Source organism: Passer montanus, unplaced genomic scaffold (genome assembly GCF_014805655.1).
Source record: "Passer montanus isolate IOZ18808 unplaced genomic scaffold, ASM1480565v1 scaffold111, whole genome shotgun sequence".
In the NCBI taxonomy this organism is placed as follows: domain Eukaryota; kingdom Metazoa; phylum Chordata; class Aves; order Passeriformes; family Passeridae; genus Passer; species Passer montanus.
In genome coordinates, this window is record NW_024357725.1 from 1,214,314 (window position 1) to 1,237,591 (window position 23,278).

Below are 23,278 nucleotides of genomic sequence, written 5' to 3' on the forward strand. Positions count from 1 at the left end.
TGACAGTGTCATCTATTCCAAGCATAGGTGTCTGAGCTGCACATCACTATGGAATAAGCAAACAGTCACATTCCATGAGACAAAATGGTCCATTCCCATTTTGCAGCTTAAATAACCAAGGAGGAACAGTCTGGTTGTTCCATACCCTGAATGCCTTTACAGGGCACACCAGAGAGGCAGCAGAAGCAGGACCAACCCTGTCCAAGTCCCAGGAGCCAGGCAGGCTCTGAGCTGGAGCCCAGGCACTCTGCTTGCTGTATCTTGTGTCAGGGTGAGGCACAATCTGTTACTATCTCTGACTGGTGTTTCCAACCTGTTCCACTGATTGTACTCTGTTAACTGCAAACTATGCACCACCTCACACTCACTAATGCAAGCCAGAAAAAAATTTACTTCTGCAGAAACAAACATGAACTCTGCTCTTTCATCACCACACTAATGAAGGTGATTTCTATAGCCCTTCACTCTCTCTAGGCAGCCTCAGATTCCTAGCTAAGGGCAAGACATGAAAGACTACACTACTGCATTTCCTACCTTTCCAAGATATGTCAGCCAAACAAAAAAACAAATGCAAAATCCATTTGTAAAAGGGTCAACATCTCATCATTTGCAAAATACTAACCTAGATTAAGCTTACAGAAATTATATATCCATTTATGGACTTTTCTTCCAAAAACCAAGGAGAATTTGTCTTGCCACTTGTCAAGGGTAGCAAGCAAGACAATCATTTCTGCACTCAAAATATACGTCTAAAGTCTTGCTGTTGGCCAGTTGAAATGCTCTCACCTTACCCCACTGGAAGTGAAAAATTCAGTCTCTCCAGGGTTAAGAGCTCATTTCCAAGCCCTAATCACTAGCAGTGATAGCATAAGGGCAACATTTTCCTATCTGAAAGCTTCAGTGCTTTTCCCTTCTACAGCAGAATTCCACTTTGTGTTTCACAGGAATGTTATTTATCCATCTGAGGCCATGAACTGAGGTACCAGCCTGCATTAGAGCACTATCACACACCATATCTGCTGTTTCTGCATAATTCATGATAGTCAACCCAACCCAATAATAAAGCAGATCATCAACCTAACTCAAAAATAAAGCACACATCACCTCAAGGACTGGGGCACCAGAACCACATTTCTTAGGAGTATATACATGAGACATGATAGGTGATTGTTACAGAAAGGTTTTGGCAAAAACCCTTCTCATAAGCATTAAGACTCTACACTTGTTTGAAGCGTCCCAGGTACCCAGAACATCATGAAATCTTTTAGCAGACAGGAATCAGGTTAATCAATCAAAAAGTTAGTTGCCAGACAGAACCACAGGTCTCGGAAATATTATTTTCAGTATGTTCAAGACGCTTAAAGTTGCACTGCTACACAATTTGTTGAGAAGCCTTTTCTCTGCACAAGCATTGCCTCGTGGAGAGCTGGAGTACAAACCATACCACTCCAGGAGCTTTAGTTTTTCTCACAGAGCCAATAATTTGTTTAAATCTTCTGTGAATCATACAAAAATAAATCTAAGCAGTGAGGGAAGACTGCCACCATTGGGCTGGTCAATTAGCACTGGCCTTGTAAAAGCAGATGAACACAGTTTTAGATGTGACTTGACAGAGACAGTAAGGGCTGGAGAGTTAAGAACTGCTTCCTGCCCTGCTTCCTTCACTCCCCCCTCCTCCCCAATTAGTCCTGTCAGCTGAACTGGAATTCAGAAGGAATTTTTGCAGCCAGGACCTACCACACTGTAAGCTTCCCTTGCTTCCAAGCACAGCACCACAAGCGAGGAACAGGAGCATCCTCAAAACAAGGTGCTGGCACAGCCTGGGCTGTTACAGCTGTGCCTGACAAGGGCTGCCAGCTCTCTTCACCTTCTCATTTCCACTGCACCACAGATCACACCACTGTGTGGCAGCTTATCAGTCTTGGGGCAGATCAATTCTGGTGTCCTTCAGCACACAAGCACCATTTCATCATGAAGGGGGAGGCAGAGACCTGCTGAGAGAAGGGATCCTCTTCCTTGGCAGGATTCTACACTGCAGGGTTAGTTAGCTTAATGCAACTCAGACTGCAGTTCATTTTTATAGATCAGCTGCTTTATTTGCAATCAGTGTCTACAATTTGCAAAGGTGGTGGCAGGGCAAGAAGCTGATCCCGTCTGCACAGCCCTTACACACTTCTTCCTTATTGCTACACTTTTCCTCCACAGGAATTCATTTAATACCATTGATCTTTCTGCCATGGATCACCATCACTGTTATCCCTTATCCTCTGCTCATCTGTATGAAAAATCACTGGGTAATTTGAGCTGAAAGTCACGTCTGGAAGACATCTGATCTAGCCCCGTGCTCTAAGCAGGGCCTGGCATGGTTTGGTATGTGTTGGTATGTACATGAACAGACTTTCAAAGGGAGAGCAGACTTCTGTCATGTATTAATAATTTAAATGTATTTCCATGGTATCTTCACAGGCTTGACTAATGTAAAATGAATGCTTAACACACACAGTTGGAGGCTACTGAAGAAAAGTGAGCTACCTGCACACCAGTAGTTTCCCTGGAATACAAACTGCCTAGAGCACAAAGTAAACAGCAACCAGAACTCATAACCCACAGGGTAAGGGAATAGCCTGCACAAGGGAAACTCTCACGTGACCTAACACAACAGATTTCTAAATTTGTTATAATGATTATAATTAATATCAAAATAACAAAAATTACACCATTAGAATACACATACTCTATAATTTTTAATGCTTCAAGAGTTCTGAGTTGGTGGCTCTTTTGGACACCATAATGCTGGTTTAGAACACAAACACCTCTTGGAATTTTGTTTCCTATCTTAATGTCCTGCACATCCAAAAACAGTTTCAAACAATTTTTTCTGAAACCCAGCCTAGACTAGGAGGCTTTTTTATGTATAAAGATATCTTCCTAATGTAGTATGAAAGCATTAACAAATTTAGGATACCTTTGATGATATTAATATCCTGCTGGGTGCACTATGAAACACCCTGTTTCCTGATTATGAAGAAAAATTAATTTAAGAAGCACAGTTTAAGCACAGAAAGACTTAATTATTCTATGTGTCTCTACCTACACCCACAGTATCTATATAAAAATAAATGCATCAATAAATCTTAGCCTACCACTGAGAAAGTGCTGAAGAGGGCTACAAATGGAAACAGAGGGAAGCAATAATAGTCACTTGGAATGTGGCCACTACTTGGTTATCAGGTAACAGTGACAGTACCTTGCCTGGCCTCCCCCACACTCAGCAGCCTTGGGCAGTTTTAAACTAAAGCAAAGCTGATTCTTGCATTTTGTCTCTTTGACTCCCACTGCAGAAATAGCTGCTGCCACATTGGGAGTTTGCAAGAGACAACATTCTTCCCTGAAATGTGGGACTTAATCTAAAATATTAACACAGAAGCAGTGTACAAGACAGCAGCTTACCCAAGCTGTAAATAGGAATTGTGTACTTACTTTTGACATCTGCCATGCAAGTTTAAGGTCTAGAGAGTGTGAGAATTAAAGCTGCCTCTGAATTTCAGCCCATTTCCCTATTCTCTTTAAAAAGCAAACCTCCAAATAGTGTAGAGTTATACTTAACATCTCATGAAATAAGGTTTGAGGCTTTTGACTCACATCATGTGACTTCCATCATATTAAACAAGGGAAATCACAGTAAGATTTCTCTTTTGCATAGCACAGCCACTAGAAGGCAGATGGCAGTTTCATACTTACAAAATCTAAAGAATGGCTGATTTGCAGAAGGAAATTCAGAAGACACTAGGGGCTGAAAGAACTCTGTAGCCTCTTCATCTGCTGACTGAAACTTGCCCAACATTGACAACCAAGCAGCTAAGCTGTCCGAACCTGATGATATCCATACTGATCACATTCTTAATAACCATTCAACATTTTTTGCATTTAGACGAATTTTCATAGTAAAAGCAACATGCTGGTGCAAGGTAACTAACAGTTTCAGACCCACAGGAAGATTTTCCAGGAAACATATGTATGATTTCGACATCATAAACCAGTTTTTGTGTTACCACGTCAAATGACAAGGCTTCCACACGTCAAACATGTGAACTGAAGAGCATGTCCTTCAGTTTCCTGACACCTGTCCCATGTTACAAAGCAGGTAGAAAGGGAAGTAGAACACCAAAGGCTAAACCAGGGTACATGTGCTAGCACTGCTTTTAGCACAGCTGAGCTCCTGGAAGAGTCCTATGCCTTCTTCCATTCAAAATTTGACTGCTGTGGTAACTCTGAGTATAGAGCAACATGGCACTAATGATCCTTTTCCTGCAGCAAATTAAATGAAAACTAGTTTGAAACATTCTAGATTATCCTAAATCAACCAAAGTGAATTTTTATGTGATAAATTAGAAGCCTTTGGATTTTTATACGTACTCCCCTATCCCTTCCTACTTTGCTGCAAAAAGTCTGTGTGAGTGCTCCATGCCGTTAAGAGGGAGGAAGTTCTATGGGGAAGAGTTGTAGGGAGAAAAAAAAAAAAAATCAAAAAGTTGCAAGCCACGTCTTTGGAGCCAAAAAAGAAATCAGATTTTGTAGCACAAGTATTTGTCTCCTCAACCACTCCCATCTGCCTTCACCTTGGCATAGCACAAAGCAGGGCGGATTCCTGAGAAACCAATGGGCCATCCCAGGTGTCTATTACATCAACCCATCAGCTTTTTCACATGGGCAAGTACAATCTTGACAGCAGAAGCTGTTTTCTTACCAGCTACATAAGCAGTGTGTGTGCATATGCAATTCAGCACAGCAAGTCCCATGCATGTTTACAACAAAGCTTTCCAGCCTCTTGCAGGCAGTTGCACACAGGAAATACCTTGTTCAGAACTTTTAGGCTGAATATCAGCCACACCAGCTTTAAGCTGCACAATCTTCTGAAAAGTGTCTTTAAGCAAAAAGCTCATCGGGCCAGATTTTCTGCTACTGCCCCTTTCTAGGCAAAGCTTAAAGATTAAGATTTATAATATTCTTCTGAATGTAGTTCAGTCTAAACCATAGGTTGAAGTAGAAAATACAAAGATGTACATCTTGTGCAATCAGATCCAACAAAATGCATGAAAGCACTTTACAATTGTTTTTAATTATGGCAAGGCCCACAAAGACTCACTCTTATTAGTTTCCTAATTATTTCTGCTAGAAGTCAAATGCATCCTAAACAACCTTCAGAAAACGACACTTGTATATTCTTACATAAGGCTGGGTATCCTAGGTGAACATTATCCCAGGAAACATAACAAGTAGGTTTTCCTAAGAAAGAACGCTCCCAATTTTTCCCAAACCAGACAAATACTAAGCACATAATCCATGCAATAAGCAGTATTCTGCAGACTGATTTGTTTAGTATGTATCGCATTCACATTCATCAAAATAAACACAAAATGTTATATAATGTATTAATAAAGATCACCTGAGCTTGTCAGTATGCTGCAATACTCCTTTTGGTGGCACAAACTGCATTTGTATTGCACAAATTTATTTCCAAGCACTATTCAAGGACAGTTTCCTACAGAAACTAGGAAGTCAATTTTTATATTCATGTGCCTTTCTCCTGAGCTCCCATTGCTACATGAAAGGGTATTTAAGTAAGATACAATGCTTGAGTCTTCTGACATATGAAACAGCCATCAGAATCTGTATACAAAGATTTCCTTTAAGTATCAATTGTCCAAAGTCACAGCACTGCTTAAATGGATCAGTACCTAAGGAACATTCTGATGAACCAGAAGCCATCAGGTCAAGTTTCCTTTGATAGAAGGAACAGATTAAAGAAACCAAGAATTCTTGGTATTAGAGTCATGGTTTGGAGAATATACATTCTCAAGAGTACAAAGTTTTGCCTCTGCAATTGATTTCTGTGCAAAGAAAATTCTACAACAGCTGTCTTATTCAGCAGTTTTAACATTTTTATCCACTTCACTGTTTAAATATTTTCAGAAAATGTCACACTAATAACTGGGGCTGAAACTTGACTTAAAAGCTTACTCTCTAAAACAAGGGCCTTTTCCTTCTTGCCTCAAATATTTTTGATTACTTTTGGCTCTTAAGGTTTTTTGGAAGAGAAAGTTGTGTTTATAAAATCCCCCAAATAACCCTAGAACTGAACTAGCTGACCTGCTTGTTAATGTGACAAAGCCAAGTAAGGACCCAATCCCAAGTAAATGTCCAAAATAACCAAATTACTTCACTCACCAGAGTATTGCTCTTCTTAATATCTTCTAAACGCTCTAAGACTGAAGTCAGGTTTGGGTCATCTGATTCTACAAACCATATTGGTGATGAAGAGGGGTAAGATTCCTGTTAAAAAAAACAAAACAAAACACAAGACCCAACAAATAAACAAAAAATCCCAAAGCTTTTAAAAATCATTTACCCCCAAAATTCCATAACACTGCGTTAATACCACCTTTAATCTTACTCTATGTCAGGTAACAAAGCAGCTTTTAACACCACATTTTTAGCTAATGCAAAAGAAATTGAAAGAAATCCAGCCAACTGGTTCTTCTAGTATTTCAACCTATTTCTGTCTCTCAGATGATGGATAAACATAAGAAACAGTGCTGAAATGTTTAAACCTTGGGGGCAAGTGGAGCAGGAGGGAGAAATTTAAGAATGTAGTATGGGTGATAATCACCAAAAAATGGAATCACAAGTAGTACATGTCAAAGAATAAAACTGATGCCGATTTTTCATAAAAACACAGCTTCCTGCAAAGAAAAGTTGTGAAAGTGATAAAAGTTGGCATCTTTAGATTTCCTCCTCAAACAGGATAATCAAAACTCTTCAGGCACTGACCCTCAGCCAAAAGCAATACACCTCAAACGCCCTACCCCGGAGGACAGTTTAACTGGTAGATCACAGTTTAACCCCAGACAAAATCTGCCATTTTATCTTTGTACCACCAAGGCCCAATGAGGACACCTCACTCTTGAGGATCTCTCATGCAATATACTGAATCCAGGAGAGCTCACATCATAACTCCATTCCATCCAGAGTCCCACAGCTGGCAGGCAGGCGCCAGGACACAGCCAGGTGACACCAAATGAGCCCAAGGATCACAAGTATGCTCCATTTTCCACAGCAAGCCATGGTTTGGGCACATGGAACCCATGGAAAAGAGGTGACCCACAGCTGCTCATGGGAGCCACTAAGGTGCCACAGCATGCAGCCCTTCCAGAGGCGCCTGGCAGACCCCTGCTACAGAAAAGTGAACAGAAAGCCCTTGGCTCTTGCTCAGACATTCTAAAAACCAACTCAAATTTTCTCCTCACACAGGTTTGGTAAGATTGTGAGGATGGAAAATACCATGTAGCGTCCAACTCAACAGTAAGTGTCCCTTCATGTCATTGATGTGCGTGGATTTTACTTGCTTTGCTTTAGTTATTTAGTTATTCTCATCCTTTCAATTAACTTTTAGTAGCTGAGGACAAATTGCTGAACCTCAGTTTTATCACCAGATATTATCTTTGTATCCCCGGGTCTTACAAATTAATGAAGGAATTTTCATTCATTTCCCTCACTGCAGTTGAAAAGGGAAAAAAATCCATCTCTCATTCCAGAGACAATAAATTATGCTTCATTCTTCAACAGTTAACAAGCAAGGTTTGAAAATGAGAAAAATACATGAAGAAAGAATGTCAAAACTGGCTTTTAATAATGCATGTTTACCTTCTACCTGAAGTGTTGAACGCCATAAATGAAGCCATATGACTAAAGGACATCAGGACATTGCTTTGGCAAAACAGACTGACAACATACTCCAGAGAAGTTCTAGATACAGAGGTCTAAAATCCTACCTGTAAACTGAAGCTTCTGAATAAACTTATTTTTTAACAAGTTCAATCCCCTCAAGTTTATGACTATTTTTTTTCCTAAATCACAGCCAAAAACTCCTTAAAGGAATACATTATATTGCCAGTATCTTTACGAAAAGACAAACTGTTCACATCTTTCATCTTCACTTCAAAGCACACTAATACCATACTTCACTTGCACTTTGTATTTTTTGATGGGAATGTTGGTGTAACCTAAAGTCATGGCAATAGTGCTTACCCTCCTGCCTTTCTCTTAACTTCATGAGATGTCCATGAGATGGACAGAGAAGTCTGGGTCTCAAGAACACTGGGTCAAACAAGTATTCAGGCAGTGGGGCCATGGTTAGCTGAGATTCCCTTGTGCTGTTCCCCCACAAAGCAGAGACCTTTGAATATCTATTCTTGATTAACTAAGACCTAACATCTCAAAGATCTATCAAGAAAGTCCAGCTTGCCAAGATTTACAGCTAAGGCAGGCTTACCAACGTGGTTTAATCACCTTCCTCCTTCACTCAACACAGTGCTTGAGAAGAGTATATTTTCTCCTCAGTTCTACTTAAGAGATTAACCACTATGTCTGTGGCAGAAACAAAGCAGAATTCCCCGCTGCCACTGGGTTTCTAAACTGTTATTTTTAGGAGCTAAACTTCATTAAAGGTATTTCAGGTTTTGTACTGATAACATCTCACTCATTTTTAATAACATGCAACCTACTTGTGAAGTCTTCTGTACTGGTGCAACCTTCTCACCTCAAGCCTTTCCCACTGCACACTGATCCAGATGTGCAAGGGGAACAGGACAACGGAATCTCAGCTAACTGTGGCCCCACTGCCTGAATACTTGTTTGACCCAGTGTTCTTGAGACCCAAACTGCTCTGTCTAGCTCATGAAGTTAAGAGAAAGGCAGTAGGGGTAAGCGCTACTGCCATGACTTTAGGTTACACCAACATTCCCATCAAGAAATACAAAGAGCAAGCAACATCCCTTCCAAGATTCACCAAGCCATCTATTTCTTTAAAATCCTCAGACTCAACAGAATAAAAATATTCTCCAGATACAGTCAGATTTGGACTCTGCATGTACGCACCATTCTGCTAACAGGTATTTTTGGCCTTTTTTTAATCAAGCATTTTTAAGATTATGTTATTCCAGATCTATACAAGTCTATTAATTGCAAATATTTATAGAAGACAAACACCCGATAGTCCTCTCGCCTAAACTGTATCTGGAATTTGAAGACTGCTTAGAAAGTGGAACTCAACTCTTTCCTGTCTATATTCTTTTTTTCTGACAATTTTATTTCTCCACCTGAAGAATTTAAGGAACAACCCCACAGTAGGACACTCTTTATTGTGACCAGTACCTGTTCCAGTCTGGGGGACTATCTAATTATCTCCTCCAAAATACTTGCAGCATGTCCACCAACAGCCAGGGACATGATTGACACTGAAGGTCTGATGATCAAGCAATCCCACTGTGAGTTTAAACACACTGCAGTGGCTGTTTGAACGTGCTGCTGCCTCCTGCTCATAGTGACGGCTCTTACTCAGGGTTTACGCTCACTCCATTTTGTGCCCTGAAAACAAGCCCTCCCCTCCTGCAGGTGAGAAAACCCACAAGGACTCGATACTGCCTGGATTATTAGTGTACAGTGCACATGGATGATTGTGTCCTAAAAATTATTAACCATTCAAATTTTTAGTCCAATCTAGCTTTTGAAACACAAATGGAAGAGTGCACTTCTCAGGCTCTATTTTAACACTGCAAGCATATTTACTCAGCTGCATCAGAAAATACTGCCAGTTTTAGATTTCTGGAATATGATTACTTAATTGCACATTCCAACTTTTTCACAACAGATTATTAATATTAAAATACAAATTCAATTAAACTTCCATTTTGTTGCTACACTTCTTAATTCTTCACACTTACCAACAAATATATTCATTTAATTTAAATATATAAATGGAATTAAGTTTCTTTAGCTCTGTAAGTAATCCATATTTTTGGAACAGCTGATTTCCACACGGATATGAGTCACTATGTTTTGAAATACAGAATTCATACATGAACTTCAAACATTCTGAACTTGAGATATAAAAAGGCTCATGAGTTTGTAATAACCACAGCAGGCAACTTACAGCTAAGCTTGTGGTTTGTAAGGTCAAACAACTGAACTTCACATGAGCTAATTCTGTTGAGAGAATTAAGTCAGCTTTTTTTTCTGTATCTGCATGCTACAGAGATAAGAGATGGATTTGAGATGTTGTCCATGTAAGGAACACAGGCTTCTCAAAGACATTTCATGAGAGGAACCCTAAAATAGCAGTTATTTTACTATTAATTGTCAGTGGCTAAAAAGCCCCATTACTGTGAGCCTCTCACTAGAGAGCTGCCATGCAGTGATTTTGTCTCTATAATCTCTCTCAGCGGCACAGCTCTCCCCATGCTCAGTACTGGAGATGGTTTATGTAACTGCTGCTTTTTTGCTGCTCTCCACAAGCCAAGGCAGGGCTCGCACCCCAGCGAGGGCCGTGGGCACAGCAGTGCAGCGGTGACAGGGCAGCAGTGACATCACAGCAGGACAAAGGCAGGATGTTTACAGCAGCACAGATACAATTACAATTCACGGCATCATCATTTCTAGAGACTCTTTGTATCAGCACCAGGACAGACTGAGAGCTTTGTGAACGCAAATGCTTCTGTGACAGAATGCACTGAAAGAATTTAGCCTACTAATAAACACACAAAATACAAAGGGAATAAAGCCCTGCACTCCTGCCATGGGAACAATTTCAAAGCTGATCAAAATCATTTAGAAAAAACACTGTGTTACAAGAATATACACGGGATCTCACTGTTCAGACATTCCACAACATCCTCTGTAAGAGCTCTACTTACATTTAATAATTTTGCCAACCAAAGTGGGGGGGGAAAAAAAGGCACCAAAATGTGACAGAAGATTCCAGGAACACACACATTAAGACAGCTTTTCCTGGCCAGGATCTGTCATCTAAGTATATCCTATCTAAGCTTTCTCATCCTTAACAATAAGGCCATTTCCTTGCAATGTTATATAATCTTCAGCCTGCTTTCTAAAGCTACAGTGACACAATTTTGACATCAGTAAAGAGACTTTAAAATGAGACATTTCTAAATTACTACAATACTTTTAGAATTGTGATGTTGCTAAATCAAAACAAAACATCTTGCTCTCCCTCTTAACATTAGAGCAACCTGTACTTGCAGTTTGCTACAAGGCAAAAGAGAAATCGTCTCTCCTTGTACACAACTGAGCCATTTTATCACAGCTAAATGGTAGGAATATACAATTAAACACATGGCTACTGCATTATGGTTTAAAATCACAACGACATGGTGACAGTTCTTAATTTTCTTTAATTTCCCAATCATACTAGATGGAAGAAGTGTGGGGGTGGTTTCTTTTAAAAATCCTTAGCATACTGTCTGAACAAATTTCAACCAGTTTTATTTCTTTTCTGTTCATTAGTTTTCACAAAATCCCCACCATAGACAGAACCTAGTTCTACTCTTTTCATACCAGATACAACCAAAACTTAAGTAATTTTCCTAGCAGTCCTTCTAATATTAATTTTCTCAGTCCCAAAATTTTTCTCCATCCACCTTTACATACAAAAAGCAGGTCTTTTAACCAGCTTAAATACTAAGAGAAGGCTGGAAAGAGACCATTCTTGCTTACCCAAATCTTGGTAATGAAGTAAATCCTAATGGAACAAGACATCCCAGAGGCCTAATACAATCTTCTCAAGCTGAAAACATTTGCAGCTATGAACATGTGACAAATTATTGATTTCAAATCACAGATGGCTTTCCAACTTTGTCCATTTAATTAAACAGCAGAACCAGATCTTTATTAAGGGTCATATATACCTCCTACATGAACATTCAACAAATATTGAAGAATAAACAACAATTAGCTACACTTTAGTACATGTTATTTGCAATTGTTAGTCAATTATTCACCACTTATTTTTCCACCTGTATCAAGCTGCCTTGAGAATAAAAAACCCACAGAGTTAATATTAACAAAAATATCAGGATTTCAGATGACATTCTTAAAGCTAAAGCTGAGCTTGGTGGCCATAAAACACTACTACTCACAGCTACTTAAAACAGCATTAGTTGTGATTACACAACTGACAGATTGTTTCCCATTATTAGAGGCAAATTTTCCAAAGGCAGCTTAAGAAGCAGCAAGCATTTTCTACCACTAGCAGCACAAGTGCCAGTGAAATCCACAGGCTTAAGAAACTTTAAAAGCCAGCAGATTGCCATCTGCCCTCTCAACCAATCCTTTAGAATAATTAAGAAAGCAGACAGCATGAAGAATCACTTTCATTGAAAGTAATCCACATCAAACTATTTCCCAGAAACTCCATGTTACTTAACCCCCCTCCAAATTTTTATTTCTGAACATTCAGACACCACCATTTGCTGTGTTGAGTAGATCAAGTAATTGAACACTACAATACTCTAACATTTGCACTTTTAGATATGAAAAATTTGTAATTTCTTAAAGAATCTAATATATCAGTGATCTGGAGTTCTAAAAGATAAGAAAAGTGTTTGCAATGGAGGGTTTAAAACAAAATTTAGTATTTGTGGTAGCAAGAAAGCAAAGTGAAACAAGAGGAACTTGCTTCAACTTGCTTTTTGTCTCAAATTTTAAAATCATATATAACATGCTATTAACTTGCCCAAAAGCAAGCCTATATAGCTTTACTTTTCTTCCATCCTCCCTAAAGCCTAACAGCCTCAGTTCAGTGAGAACACTTGCTATAAATCCTGCACTTGGTAAGGCACTAAGTTCAGCTGTCTGAAATACACATCTGTCTCTACAACACACAAAATTATTGCAATTCTACTTTCAAATTTAATGGCTGTATTGGCAGCTACAGCCAATAGACAACGATCCCAGTGAAGCATCATCCTTCGGTAGGATCCCTGGGATTGCAAGAGCTTAATCATGCTGCACCTTCGCAGGAAGAAGGTGAAAGAATCCCCTAATGCTGTTCTGTGTCAGTTCTGCTAATACGCTCAGCGCTGCAGAGGCCAATACCTTCAGGAGCGCATTAAATCAGCACAGCTAACAGGGTCACAGCTGGCCTCTCCCACACACTCTCCAGGGAAGGAGGCAAGTGCAGCACAGGACCTTGTCCCACAGTTGTTCATGTTATTAAACACAGCCATGCTAGAAACGGGAGGGTCAAAGGTACGTGCCTCATGGAGCAGAAAGACCACAACAGACCACAACTCCACAGATGCCAGTAAAATTCTCTCTGCAACCACAAACTGTCCCAAACAAAAATACAGTTCTCTGTACAGACAACATCTACCAACTGCAGAAGGCTATCACAAAAGTAACCAGGAGGAAATTGTTGTGAGTATACAGAATGTTTCTGGAGATCTCCTCTGAGAGCAAAGCCACTGCCCTGCTGTCACATCAAGTGCCACAGGCACATGTGAGGTGCTCTGACACTGCACCTTCTCCAGCCGCCTTCTGCACCAGTGCACAGGGACCACTGTGGTCTTAGCATGGATCCAAGTCAACTGATTTGGATCACGGAACACTTTTTGCAATGTATAGATTCAGCAGCATCTACAAGTGCCAATCTTCACTAACAATCACCACAGAACTAAGGAAGTATCAAAAGGGACAGTATTTCAATGCCAATTCACTTGTGTACAAATTATTCCAAAATCCAAGCAGTTTGTAATCTGCTTCTTCATCTGCACTAATTTCCAGTTCGCCCAAGTTCAAAGAATTCTCTTGAAATTATTAAGGAATCTTTAACTTCTTAAATTTCTATACACCCAAGACAGCAAATAACACTTTGAGGAAAACAAACCAAACCTGAAAACTTCAGCAACTGCTGCTTTCAAACAGCAGATACAAGAGGCCAGCAACTTCAGAGTTTGTGGAATAATCTAAGATATTTAAGTGTTTTACTTCCGTATCTCTCTCCAGGTACACATCTCACTGCTCAAAACATCACCACCTGATAAGAAGCCAAAACATCTCCACCCAATGTAGAAAAGGCACAGAATATCACTTCAAATGGTCACGAACATGAATGCAAATGTGGCATTATAATTCTTACATTTCTTGTGTTCAAGTTTTCATGGCCAGTTGTTCTTCAAATTACTTGATCTATGCAAAACATCCCAACAGCCAATTCCCATACATGAAATTGCACACAACCCTGGAAAAAAACAGGTTGATCAGATTCTCTTATCAGCTGCCACAGCCTCAGTCCCTCTCCATACCAAGTAAAAGGCAGGAGGCTACTTGTCCAGTGGAACAAAACTACACAGACTTAAAATGGGAATTTGGAGAATGAAAAAAAAAAAAGCTCTTTTCTGACAAAACAGTTACTGCTCATCACTGTGAAGCAGCATTTTACTCTCCACATCATAATAATGCAGCATATAATCCCTCCACTCAAGGAAATGCACAAAAAAAACCCCCCAAACACTCCTACCACTTTTGTCCAGACCCAAACTAAAAATTTACCAAATGTTATGGAGCTGCTGCTCAAACACAACTCAACACCACAGGATTGCACTAACAGCATAGCAAGTCAGTTGTTCTTGAGAAGCAAGCAGTGTCCGAATATGTACACTATCATGGAGGGCCAGCCTAAGGGAGTTAAGGAACATTGCTTTGCCAACGTTAACAGCAACAAATAAAGTTAAACACCCTCCACACTCAAAACGGAGCAAAGCACACAGCACTGCTGAAGACTAAGTGACTTGCTGATTAGGAGCAGGTCTGTAGGCCTGAGACTATGTCCAGGTTTTTATTACAGCACATCCCAGCAGCAGGACCAAGCTATCCTGCTCCTCATACACAAGAACCCACTGTGTGCTTGTACCCTCAGCTTGCCAGTGGTCAGAGGCTGGTTGTTCGGGAGCCCTCAGACACAAGGGGTTCTCTTTAATGCACACGTTACACACACGCTCAAGCTGGCAGTGCTTTACCTAAGAGCAGCTACACACGTGGGCTCAAGAAAAAGGTATTTTGTAAATCTGATTCTGCAGTACTCTTTAGTACCAGCACAGAATCTGATGTGTCCAAATTCCTGCAGGAAGGCTAGTTACTTGAAATTATTGACTCATTCTAATAATCAAGAGTTATTAATTACCTACTTCTGCAGTTATACAGGCCAGTTATCATCAACATGAGTGTGACAATGCAAGAGTAACAAGAAATGGCTTCTAGTACTGCTGGAACAGAAAAACTGGTTATAACTAAGTTGTGACATATCCCTCTCTCACCAACTTAACTCCAGAAAGTTTCCTTGCAGACCTGCTCTCACCTTTATCACAGTACACAGTTACCCCACATTATGCAAATTCTGGTATCACCTCTGTTGTCACTCAAGAGATCCAGGCTTCCCCTTCTTCTAACTTCAGGAATTTACATCTTTCAAGCGTTCAAACCACTCAGCATCACCTTCCATCTCTGCGCCCTCCCCTCTCCAAGAGCAAACTTCCTCTTTTTCACCTTCTCCCTCTGCAAACTTACTGTACTCCAGACACACCTGCAGGCAGAAGCATTTTTCATTCTCACCCGTGGCTGACAGAGGTCCTACTGCTCCTAACCCATAAGGGCAGCCCAGCCACCACTCACCAGCCTCCCCAGCTCTCCCCTCACAGTAATATGTACACAGCTGCCCTGATGCTGCTTAGCCACAGGCCTTCAGATTACAGCCACTTGGATGGAACTTTGTCCCCCACATGCAAAATTTCAGTACCACGGAGTTTAACCAGCATTTACCATTAATAAGTTTAATACCACAACTCTTACCACAGTTATTTCCTACTTCAAAAATTCAAAGAAGCCTGTGGTATCTTGAACACCACTGCTCAGGAACGCTTTGATTTTTTTCCTAATGCCACTATACAAGTTCTAACAGAGCTTATGCTCCTGCCCTCCTGAATACACACTGAAGAAGCTACTACAAGATCTCCAACTGCACTGAATTCTTTTGCTGCAAGGGGACAAAAGATTATAAGGTCTGAGAGAAAGGAGAATACCGTTAATATTAAATCTTCAGAAATCATGTATTAGCTGCCCTACAGCACTTAGTACACCAAGATGTCTTTTAAGCAAGAGATAAAGAAAAAAAATCCCCACATGTAAGGTCATTATTTTTATACCATGCTTAGAGATTACAGCTGGACGCAAGACATAAGCAAGACAAACTGGTATGCTTGATTCCACTAGAGATCAACTGAGAACTGCTGTGATCATATTAGCTTCAAGTGTACTCCACACAGGCAGACTGATGGAAGACCTAAATGCTAAATAGCATCTTCTTACTTTAATCAGTCATTTAATTTTCTAGTTATCTTCTAGGAGCTGGTGAAAGGTCATTTTTGCTTCTCCTACATAGCTTGTAGCTGAAGAAACACAGTAGAACACATACTAAATCATCAACTATCACATCTCTTAAAAAGGGAATATTACCATTTAAAGAAAAAAAAACAAAAACCTAATACTCCAGTCAGGAATTCAGGCATTTACAACCTTTCAAAACTACTAAAAGGCAAACAACCTGACAGTACTGAACAGTAGTCCACACTGAGGAAGAACTAAAATAGCAGTAATTTCTGTTAATCAACTTCTACAAACATTTGTTCCTATCAAGAAATTTCACCTCCTTGTTTTCTTTTCTAATAATAATAATACTATTTTAGAGAACAGTCTCCATCTCTGTATCTTGCAGTCTCCAGGAAAGAGTCAGATTTTTCAAGCAAACAAACTCCTCATGGTTAAGTGTGGTCCAGCCATTACTGTAAGAACACAGGCTGGTGGAGGCCCAGGGCCCTGGTGCCACCCCAGGCACTGCACCCAGGAGAGGTCAGGGCCAAGTGCCACCCCAGGCTCTGCCAGCACTGCGAGGTCCAGCAGCTCCCACTCAGAGCTGTGCCCCTGCTGTAACAGGACAGATGTTTGTGCAACCAAACCAGACTGGGAAATAGTCCAGATCAACAAGAACTCAGTAAGAATTTTTACATGCCAGCCAGATCAAACTCAATTTCAGCCACCTCACAAGGAACATAGCCTCTGCTGGTCTGCAAGAAACAGCACTATTACCATCACACTTTGTTCTTACTAAAAATTCCAATTTTCAACATGTGTTGGGGATATCAGTAAGGCACCAAGAGACAAAACCTCCTCAACAGCTCACACGAGGAAAGATGTTGAATAAAAATAATGTAATTCTTTCTATAAAACTTCTTTAATTATCAAAGTTCACAGAGAGCTCTTTCAAGGACCACATCAATCCCAGTTCTGAGGTTACTGTCATCAACTCACATGAGCAACCCATTGGAAAAGAGCACAATTTACTGTGCATTGAGACCTCAACACACTATTTTCTATTACACACATTTCTATTTGAAGCCCACCACTGTGGCTTTCCAGGACATTTTAGGATATTTTGGGATATTTCATACCTTGTAGGGAATACAGAACCATCTTTTAAATCCTGAAGTACTGGTTACAGCCTTTCACACATCACACAACCAGACTGTGGCGTCAGAAAGGTTGTCTTCCAGACACAGAAGATTCCTCCTACTCCTTTTTTCAATATTCTTTTTCCAATTCTAGTTTTGACATAAAAGGAGAAACTAAAACCCTCACTACTCTTTCAATAATTTTTTGTTAGCTTGATTTTGGTTTGCTACATAAAGCAATACTAAGCCTGGTCAATTTCTATTGCATGCTATGTTTGATAATAATTGCACGAGTGCCTTTTTTTAAATCAGCAAGTATATCTAACCCTAGCTAAAAAGTACATATTATCAAGATAAATCTGTGTATGCTTTTATACAGTCCTGACATCCATATGCTGCGAGACAAAGGTCTCAATCTCTCTACAGAATGCCTAATGAGGTACAAAAAAAAAAATAAAAATCCATGGTTGGAACTGAATTCCTCCTTCATTATGTGGTTAGTTCTGTGTACAAATAAATAACCTTTTAAAAAAGGTTACCAACTGTCTAGGCATTAGTTAGGAGTGAGTTCAATATGAAAATCCTATGCCTTTGAAGAACTGTCCCAGGTTCCAATACACTCACTCTCTGTATACACCCAACTTGTCAAAAACTTCACAGGTAATATCTTTTCATCCATTCTCGTTTTAAGGGAAAATAAAGTCTTCTTCCACCAATTGCAGTTATCTGTAGGCAGCAGCCTTTTCAAGTCTTTCATAGCAGCTTCTAACTCTGATTTAGCAGCAGGGTATTTTTCAGCATAAGCAGAAGATGCTTTTTTCCAACAGAGAAGCAGGAGTTTACTGAGTCAGCCACATCACCTGAACTGAACTGCTGAAGTATGAAGGATATCACTGCACATCACAGCCTGGTATCCGTTTAGGGCAAACCTGCTACCACATGGAATTGGCACAAAACGCCCATTCTACCTGCAAGGGTCACTTGAGGATACAGAATTTCAACAGGAATTTTGCATATGGGTGGAGAGATATTAATATCCAGTTTCTCTTTGAAGAGATAACATAAAATACAAAATGTTTTTTAGCAATCCAAACCAGTCCTTTTCCTTGAAATAACAAGGAAAATCCTCCAGCGTAGAATAATTCTAACACACCCTTTGCAATACTATGACCCAAGTCTGATAAGGTACCAAACTAAAGCCAGAGATTGTACTGAAAGACACTTACGTGAAGTCATGATCAATAAACACACTCCTCTAAGGCCATAGGCTTGATACTATTTCAAAACACATGAGGAACAAGACAAGGTTTATTGAACTTGATCAAATGGAATAGTGCTGTTAACTAAAATGGAAACCTGAGGAAAACAGAAATAAAACTCCAAATGGAGACACGATTGTTGGCATAACAAAATGGGAATGTGAAGGTACACAGCCTGAACAAGTTCAATAATTGGACAGTTCTCAGGAATAAGCAGCAATATTTCTGACAGGGATGACTCCACCCTGAATTGCCTCTTTTAAAATAATCTGATTAACCATGTAAGCTCTAATACAGGTCACTACCAGAAATAGTGAAGGACAGACTTGGACAAAGTTCAGCTGCCACCCTAAAAACAGAAGAGCTATCAAGTAAAATCTATCTTGCTTTAATTTCTAGCTTTATTCAGTGTCACAGGTACAGTGTCCCTGAGATGCTATAGCCAATACTGAACTTTGATAGTTCTACAAACTTATACTACAGAGACAATCAGCAAATTATCTCACTGAGAAATGCCAGTGGCAGACTTCTCAAACTCTAAATTTTAGTCTAGAAAACTTGTGGAGACCTACACAGTTCCTAAGCATATATGCTCCCTCACATCTCCATAGCAATATTTCCTCTTCCCTCTAGGCTGTAGAGAAAAAAAGATTTGTTGGGAATTTCAGAGCCAACTTAGTTATCAGATCTCTTTTTACCTACTGAAAGCTTCCTTCCCCTACCTGATACTTCCCCATCCCATAACCTCAGCATCTCTACACACTGCTAGACAGCTGTCATTTTATGTAAACTATTAAGATATGCTAATAGAACCACAAAGAAAAGAAGTGGTGATTGAGCTCTGTGCTTACTCTTCCCCCTTAACAGGATTCTTGAACATCCAGACACAACCCACTGGATGCTTTTGCCGAGTAAAGGAAATACCCTAGCTGGATCAGTATTATAGGGGTTAAACTAGCTAGAAGAAGCAAACAGTTAAAACTGCCTATTTGCTCTGCAAATCCAAAACACTATGACAGCAGCTTTGATGTGGAGACCCCCCAAAAAACCATGTTTACCAACAACTTTATAGCCTTACCAGTCTTTGCATGCTACTACTGCTTTTTGAAGTCCTAGTTCCCTCAGTACCTGCAGAGCCACTGAAGCAGAGTAAAAAAAGACTTAGGCTCTTCTAGTTTACAGTACCCTCAAAAACCCCCAAAAATATCTGGAGGCAATCAGGAGTTAGGGCCAAGGGACTCCATTCAGTGGGAAGGGGGAGAAAAAAAAAAATCACTTTTATGACACTTAAGAGTTCTAAAATGTGTGTGAAAGAACTGGGATGTAAGTCCAGAGATGAGCTTCTTCTTCTTGGCTCTATCACTTGCTGCCCATTTGTTTCAAAGGAGCCATGTCTATATCTCAGGTTGCCCCATCCCATTTATTTTTAACATGGGAAAAGTAGCCACCTGCCTTGAAGAACAAGAAATTAGTCAACATCAGAAAGCACCAAGCTGCTCACAGACAATTGTAAACAGAACTTTCAAGAAGCTCAGACACAGCCGTTCATCAAAGCAGAAGTCTCAGCTCTGTGGTTTCAAAGAGCACTTTTCCTGTTCTTTTTGCAAGTTCATATGCCACAAGTCTAATGGAACGTGAAAGAGCTCCTGACCTTTGGGACAAGTGACTGTAACAGCAGATTGCAGGCACTGTTTCCTCATTAACACAAATATGACAACAGTGACCTAAGTGGTTTGTTGCCTGCTCACCTCCACCAAAGGCCTACAGCTAAGGTGGTGTATTTCTTCACAGGAAGAATTACTATCAGAACTCGGTACAATGAAAGCAGTTCCAGAAGTAGACAAACACCAAGCACAAACCCTGAGCACAACAACTTCAGGTCTTACTTCTGGCTTACCTGTTAGCTGTGACTTGACAAAGAAGAAATAACTCCTCAAATTCAACTGGCAACTAAGGGTGCACAATGATCAGACCTTTCATTTTATTGTTTAGAGCGAAACTTATGAAATAGATCATGCTGTGTGGAAACAAAAAGCCAAATTTCTCTGCAATGGAACACTCTCTACTGAATAAAAAAATATAGGAAGTCACAGAATTCATTATCTGATGGGTCATGTCTGGAAACAGGAACACCAACACTTCTTGTTTATCTTACCATTAAACCCCTGAATCTTACGTCTTACAAGTACCCAGTAAAACAAAGATCTGTCCCATAACCACAGAAACCACTTTGAAAAGTTGCTAACTGTGAAAACTGAAAGATCTACTTAACAATTCGCCTTTAATGCAATAAATCTACTTTAAGGCAAGTGAGAATCTGGTCATGATAATTGTTAGACTTGCCTGGTTTGCACACACATTTTAATCTTTCAGTACTAAAATATTCACATTTACCTGAATGTTTTGACCACCATGGTGTTTGAAACTTTCATACAAAGACAAAAAAGAGTAGTAGAATGTGTCTTCTTTGAACACAAACGTGCTGTTTTCACCCAAAGTGTTTCAATATGTCACTGTTCAGTTGAATCTTGATAAAGCATTTAAATTCACTTAGAACTGCGACCAACCCAACAAAATGAACCTCCAGCACTTTCCTGTACATGAGTCACAGATGCCAATATATTCACATCCTTCAGCAAGTTTAGACCTTAAACTTCTAAAGAACCAGAGGATTGTTTACCACGTCACACAACACCGAACGTTTTACTCAGCTTCTCCTCCACAGATGAAAAAAATGAAGCCAAACCAATTTAAGGAGAAAAAAAACCCCACAGAAAGGAGAACCTTCAAAGCCCTCGGCAGGCAGCAGACCCTCAACTCGGACACGGCTGCTGGCAGCCCTGACAAGTTTAAACGCACCGTTATGATAAAACGGCCCCTCGGCGGCAGAGCGGGGGCTCGGCGTTACCCCGCCGCGACGGCGGCACTGACATGTTCCCCGTGGCCGCCTCGGGCTGCCCCGCGGGAGGCCGGGCCCGCCCCAGGCCGCGGCCGTGTGGCGCACTCGGTAAAGCGCCCGCCCGCCGCCTGCTCCGGGCTCCGCGCACGCCACAGCCGGCGACCCGCGAGCCGCCGCAAGGCCGAGCCGGGCGGCGGGTCCCTCTGCTCCTCTCCCCGACACCGCCCCAGGGCTCTGTGCCCGCTGCCCCGGGCCCGGCCGCCCTTTGTTCCGGCTCGCAGCTCTCGGCCCCGAAGCGGCGGTCCCGGCCCGCGTCCTTCCCCCGTGCCCGGGTCCCCCGGAGGAGCCCCCGCCGCGCAGGAGGAGAGGCCGGGGCCGCCCGCCCCCTGTAACTTTTGTTATGGTGGCAGCGGGGAGGGCGGCCGGAGCCCCTGAGGAGCGGCCCCCCCGTGCTGAGTCACCCCGGCGGGGCTGCGCCCCCTCCCCGCGCCCCGCGGACAATGGCGAGGGCGGGCCGTGCCCGGCCCTCCCCGCCCCGCGCGGCCCCCGCACCGTGATGTTGCAGTGGATGGTGAGCGGCGGCGGCGGCTGCGGGCTGGAGCCCGGTGGCGGTGGCAGGAGCACAAACTGGCAGTGGAGCTCGTCCAGCTTCCAGGAGACGATGCGGAAGCGCTCGTGGTCCTTGTCGAAAATGGACTCGAGGAACTTCAGCTCGGCCTTGAGCCCTGACACCGACATCCTGGCCTCATCTCCGGGCCCGGGCCTGCGCTGCCGCCGCCTCCCTCCCACTCAGCCGGCCCGACCCTGGCCCCGGCCGCGCCTGCGGGGCAGAAGATGGCGGGGCCGGGGCAGCCCCAGCCGGCGGGGCACGGCGGAGCTCCCTTTGTACCGGCCTCCGGCGCCCGCTCGCTCGCTTAAAAGGGCAACAGCGCAGCCCGCTCCCCTTCCCTTCCCTTCCTCCCCGGCGGGCCGGGCCAGCCGCGCTAACCGCCCCGCCCTCGCCCTGCCCTCCTCCCTGTAGCCCGGCCCCGCGCCCGGGACACGCGCACCGGGGCCGGCCCGCGGCCCGCTCCTCCCCGGGGCCGCCGGCCGCCCCGCCCCGGGCCCGGCTGGGCTGACTCGCAGCACCTGCTGGCGCTGCCCGCCCGCCCCAGCCCTGCCCGGGCACTGCCTCTGCAGCCCTGCTCGCAGCCCTCCGCTCCCGCTGCCGAACCGCAGCACCCGCTCACCCCTGCTGCTCCTGCTCTCCCACCGCTCAGCCCTGCGGAAGAGCACTCGGTATTGCTTCCTCACCGCACTTCTGTTTTGCTGAGAAAAAACTGCAGTATTGGGTTTGCACTTGTCATCTCAGCGTCCCGTCAGTCCTTCAGTATTCCTCGGGGGTCAGTCGACTTAAGCCAGGAATTGCTGTCCTGACGTTTCTGGTGGATCCATACACACAAAATCTGCTGCCAGTGACTGCAGGCTGGGAACCAGCAATACAGAGGCCAAGAAAAATTGCTACTACTCCATTTAAGGTCCCCTATAATTGTTTGTACAACATTTTATCCCCAGAAAAAGCATCACGATGCATCAGTGGTGAAGTGGACATTCGCTACATTTGGTGATCAAGAGGTACTGCCCCTTCCTGACACTGGAAATACCATCTCTGCACCTTTAGAAAGCATTAGTGGTGAAGTGGACATTCGCTACATTCGGTGATAAGAGGTACTGCCCCTTCCTGACACTGGAAATACCATCTCTGCACCTTTATCTGTCCCGTC

General features: G+C 42.2%; 1 protein-coding gene across 2 annotated transcripts in view; it reads right to left on the reverse strand.

Annotated features, from left to right (window-relative positions):
- Positions 1-22,499, reverse strand: part of UBE2Q2 (ubiquitin conjugating enzyme E2 Q2) — a 46,755-nt gene extending 24,256 nt beyond the window's left edge. The window contains exons 1-2 of one of the 2 annotated variants that reach the window (XR_005630241.1): positions 22,068-22,499; positions 6,229-6,333 (exon numbers count right to left, since the gene is read on the reverse strand). Coding sequence is in view for 1 of the 2 variants with exons in the window: in XM_039732650.1 (XP_039588584.1) it covers positions 6,229-6,333; positions 22,068-22,253 (291 nt within the window). In the remaining variant the exon portion in view is untranslated. The remainder of the gene's footprint in view (positions 1-6,228; positions 6,334-22,067) is intronic. The other variant, XM_039732650.1, reaches the window with a different exon arrangement.
- Positions 22,500-23,278: the final 779 nt, after the last annotated feature.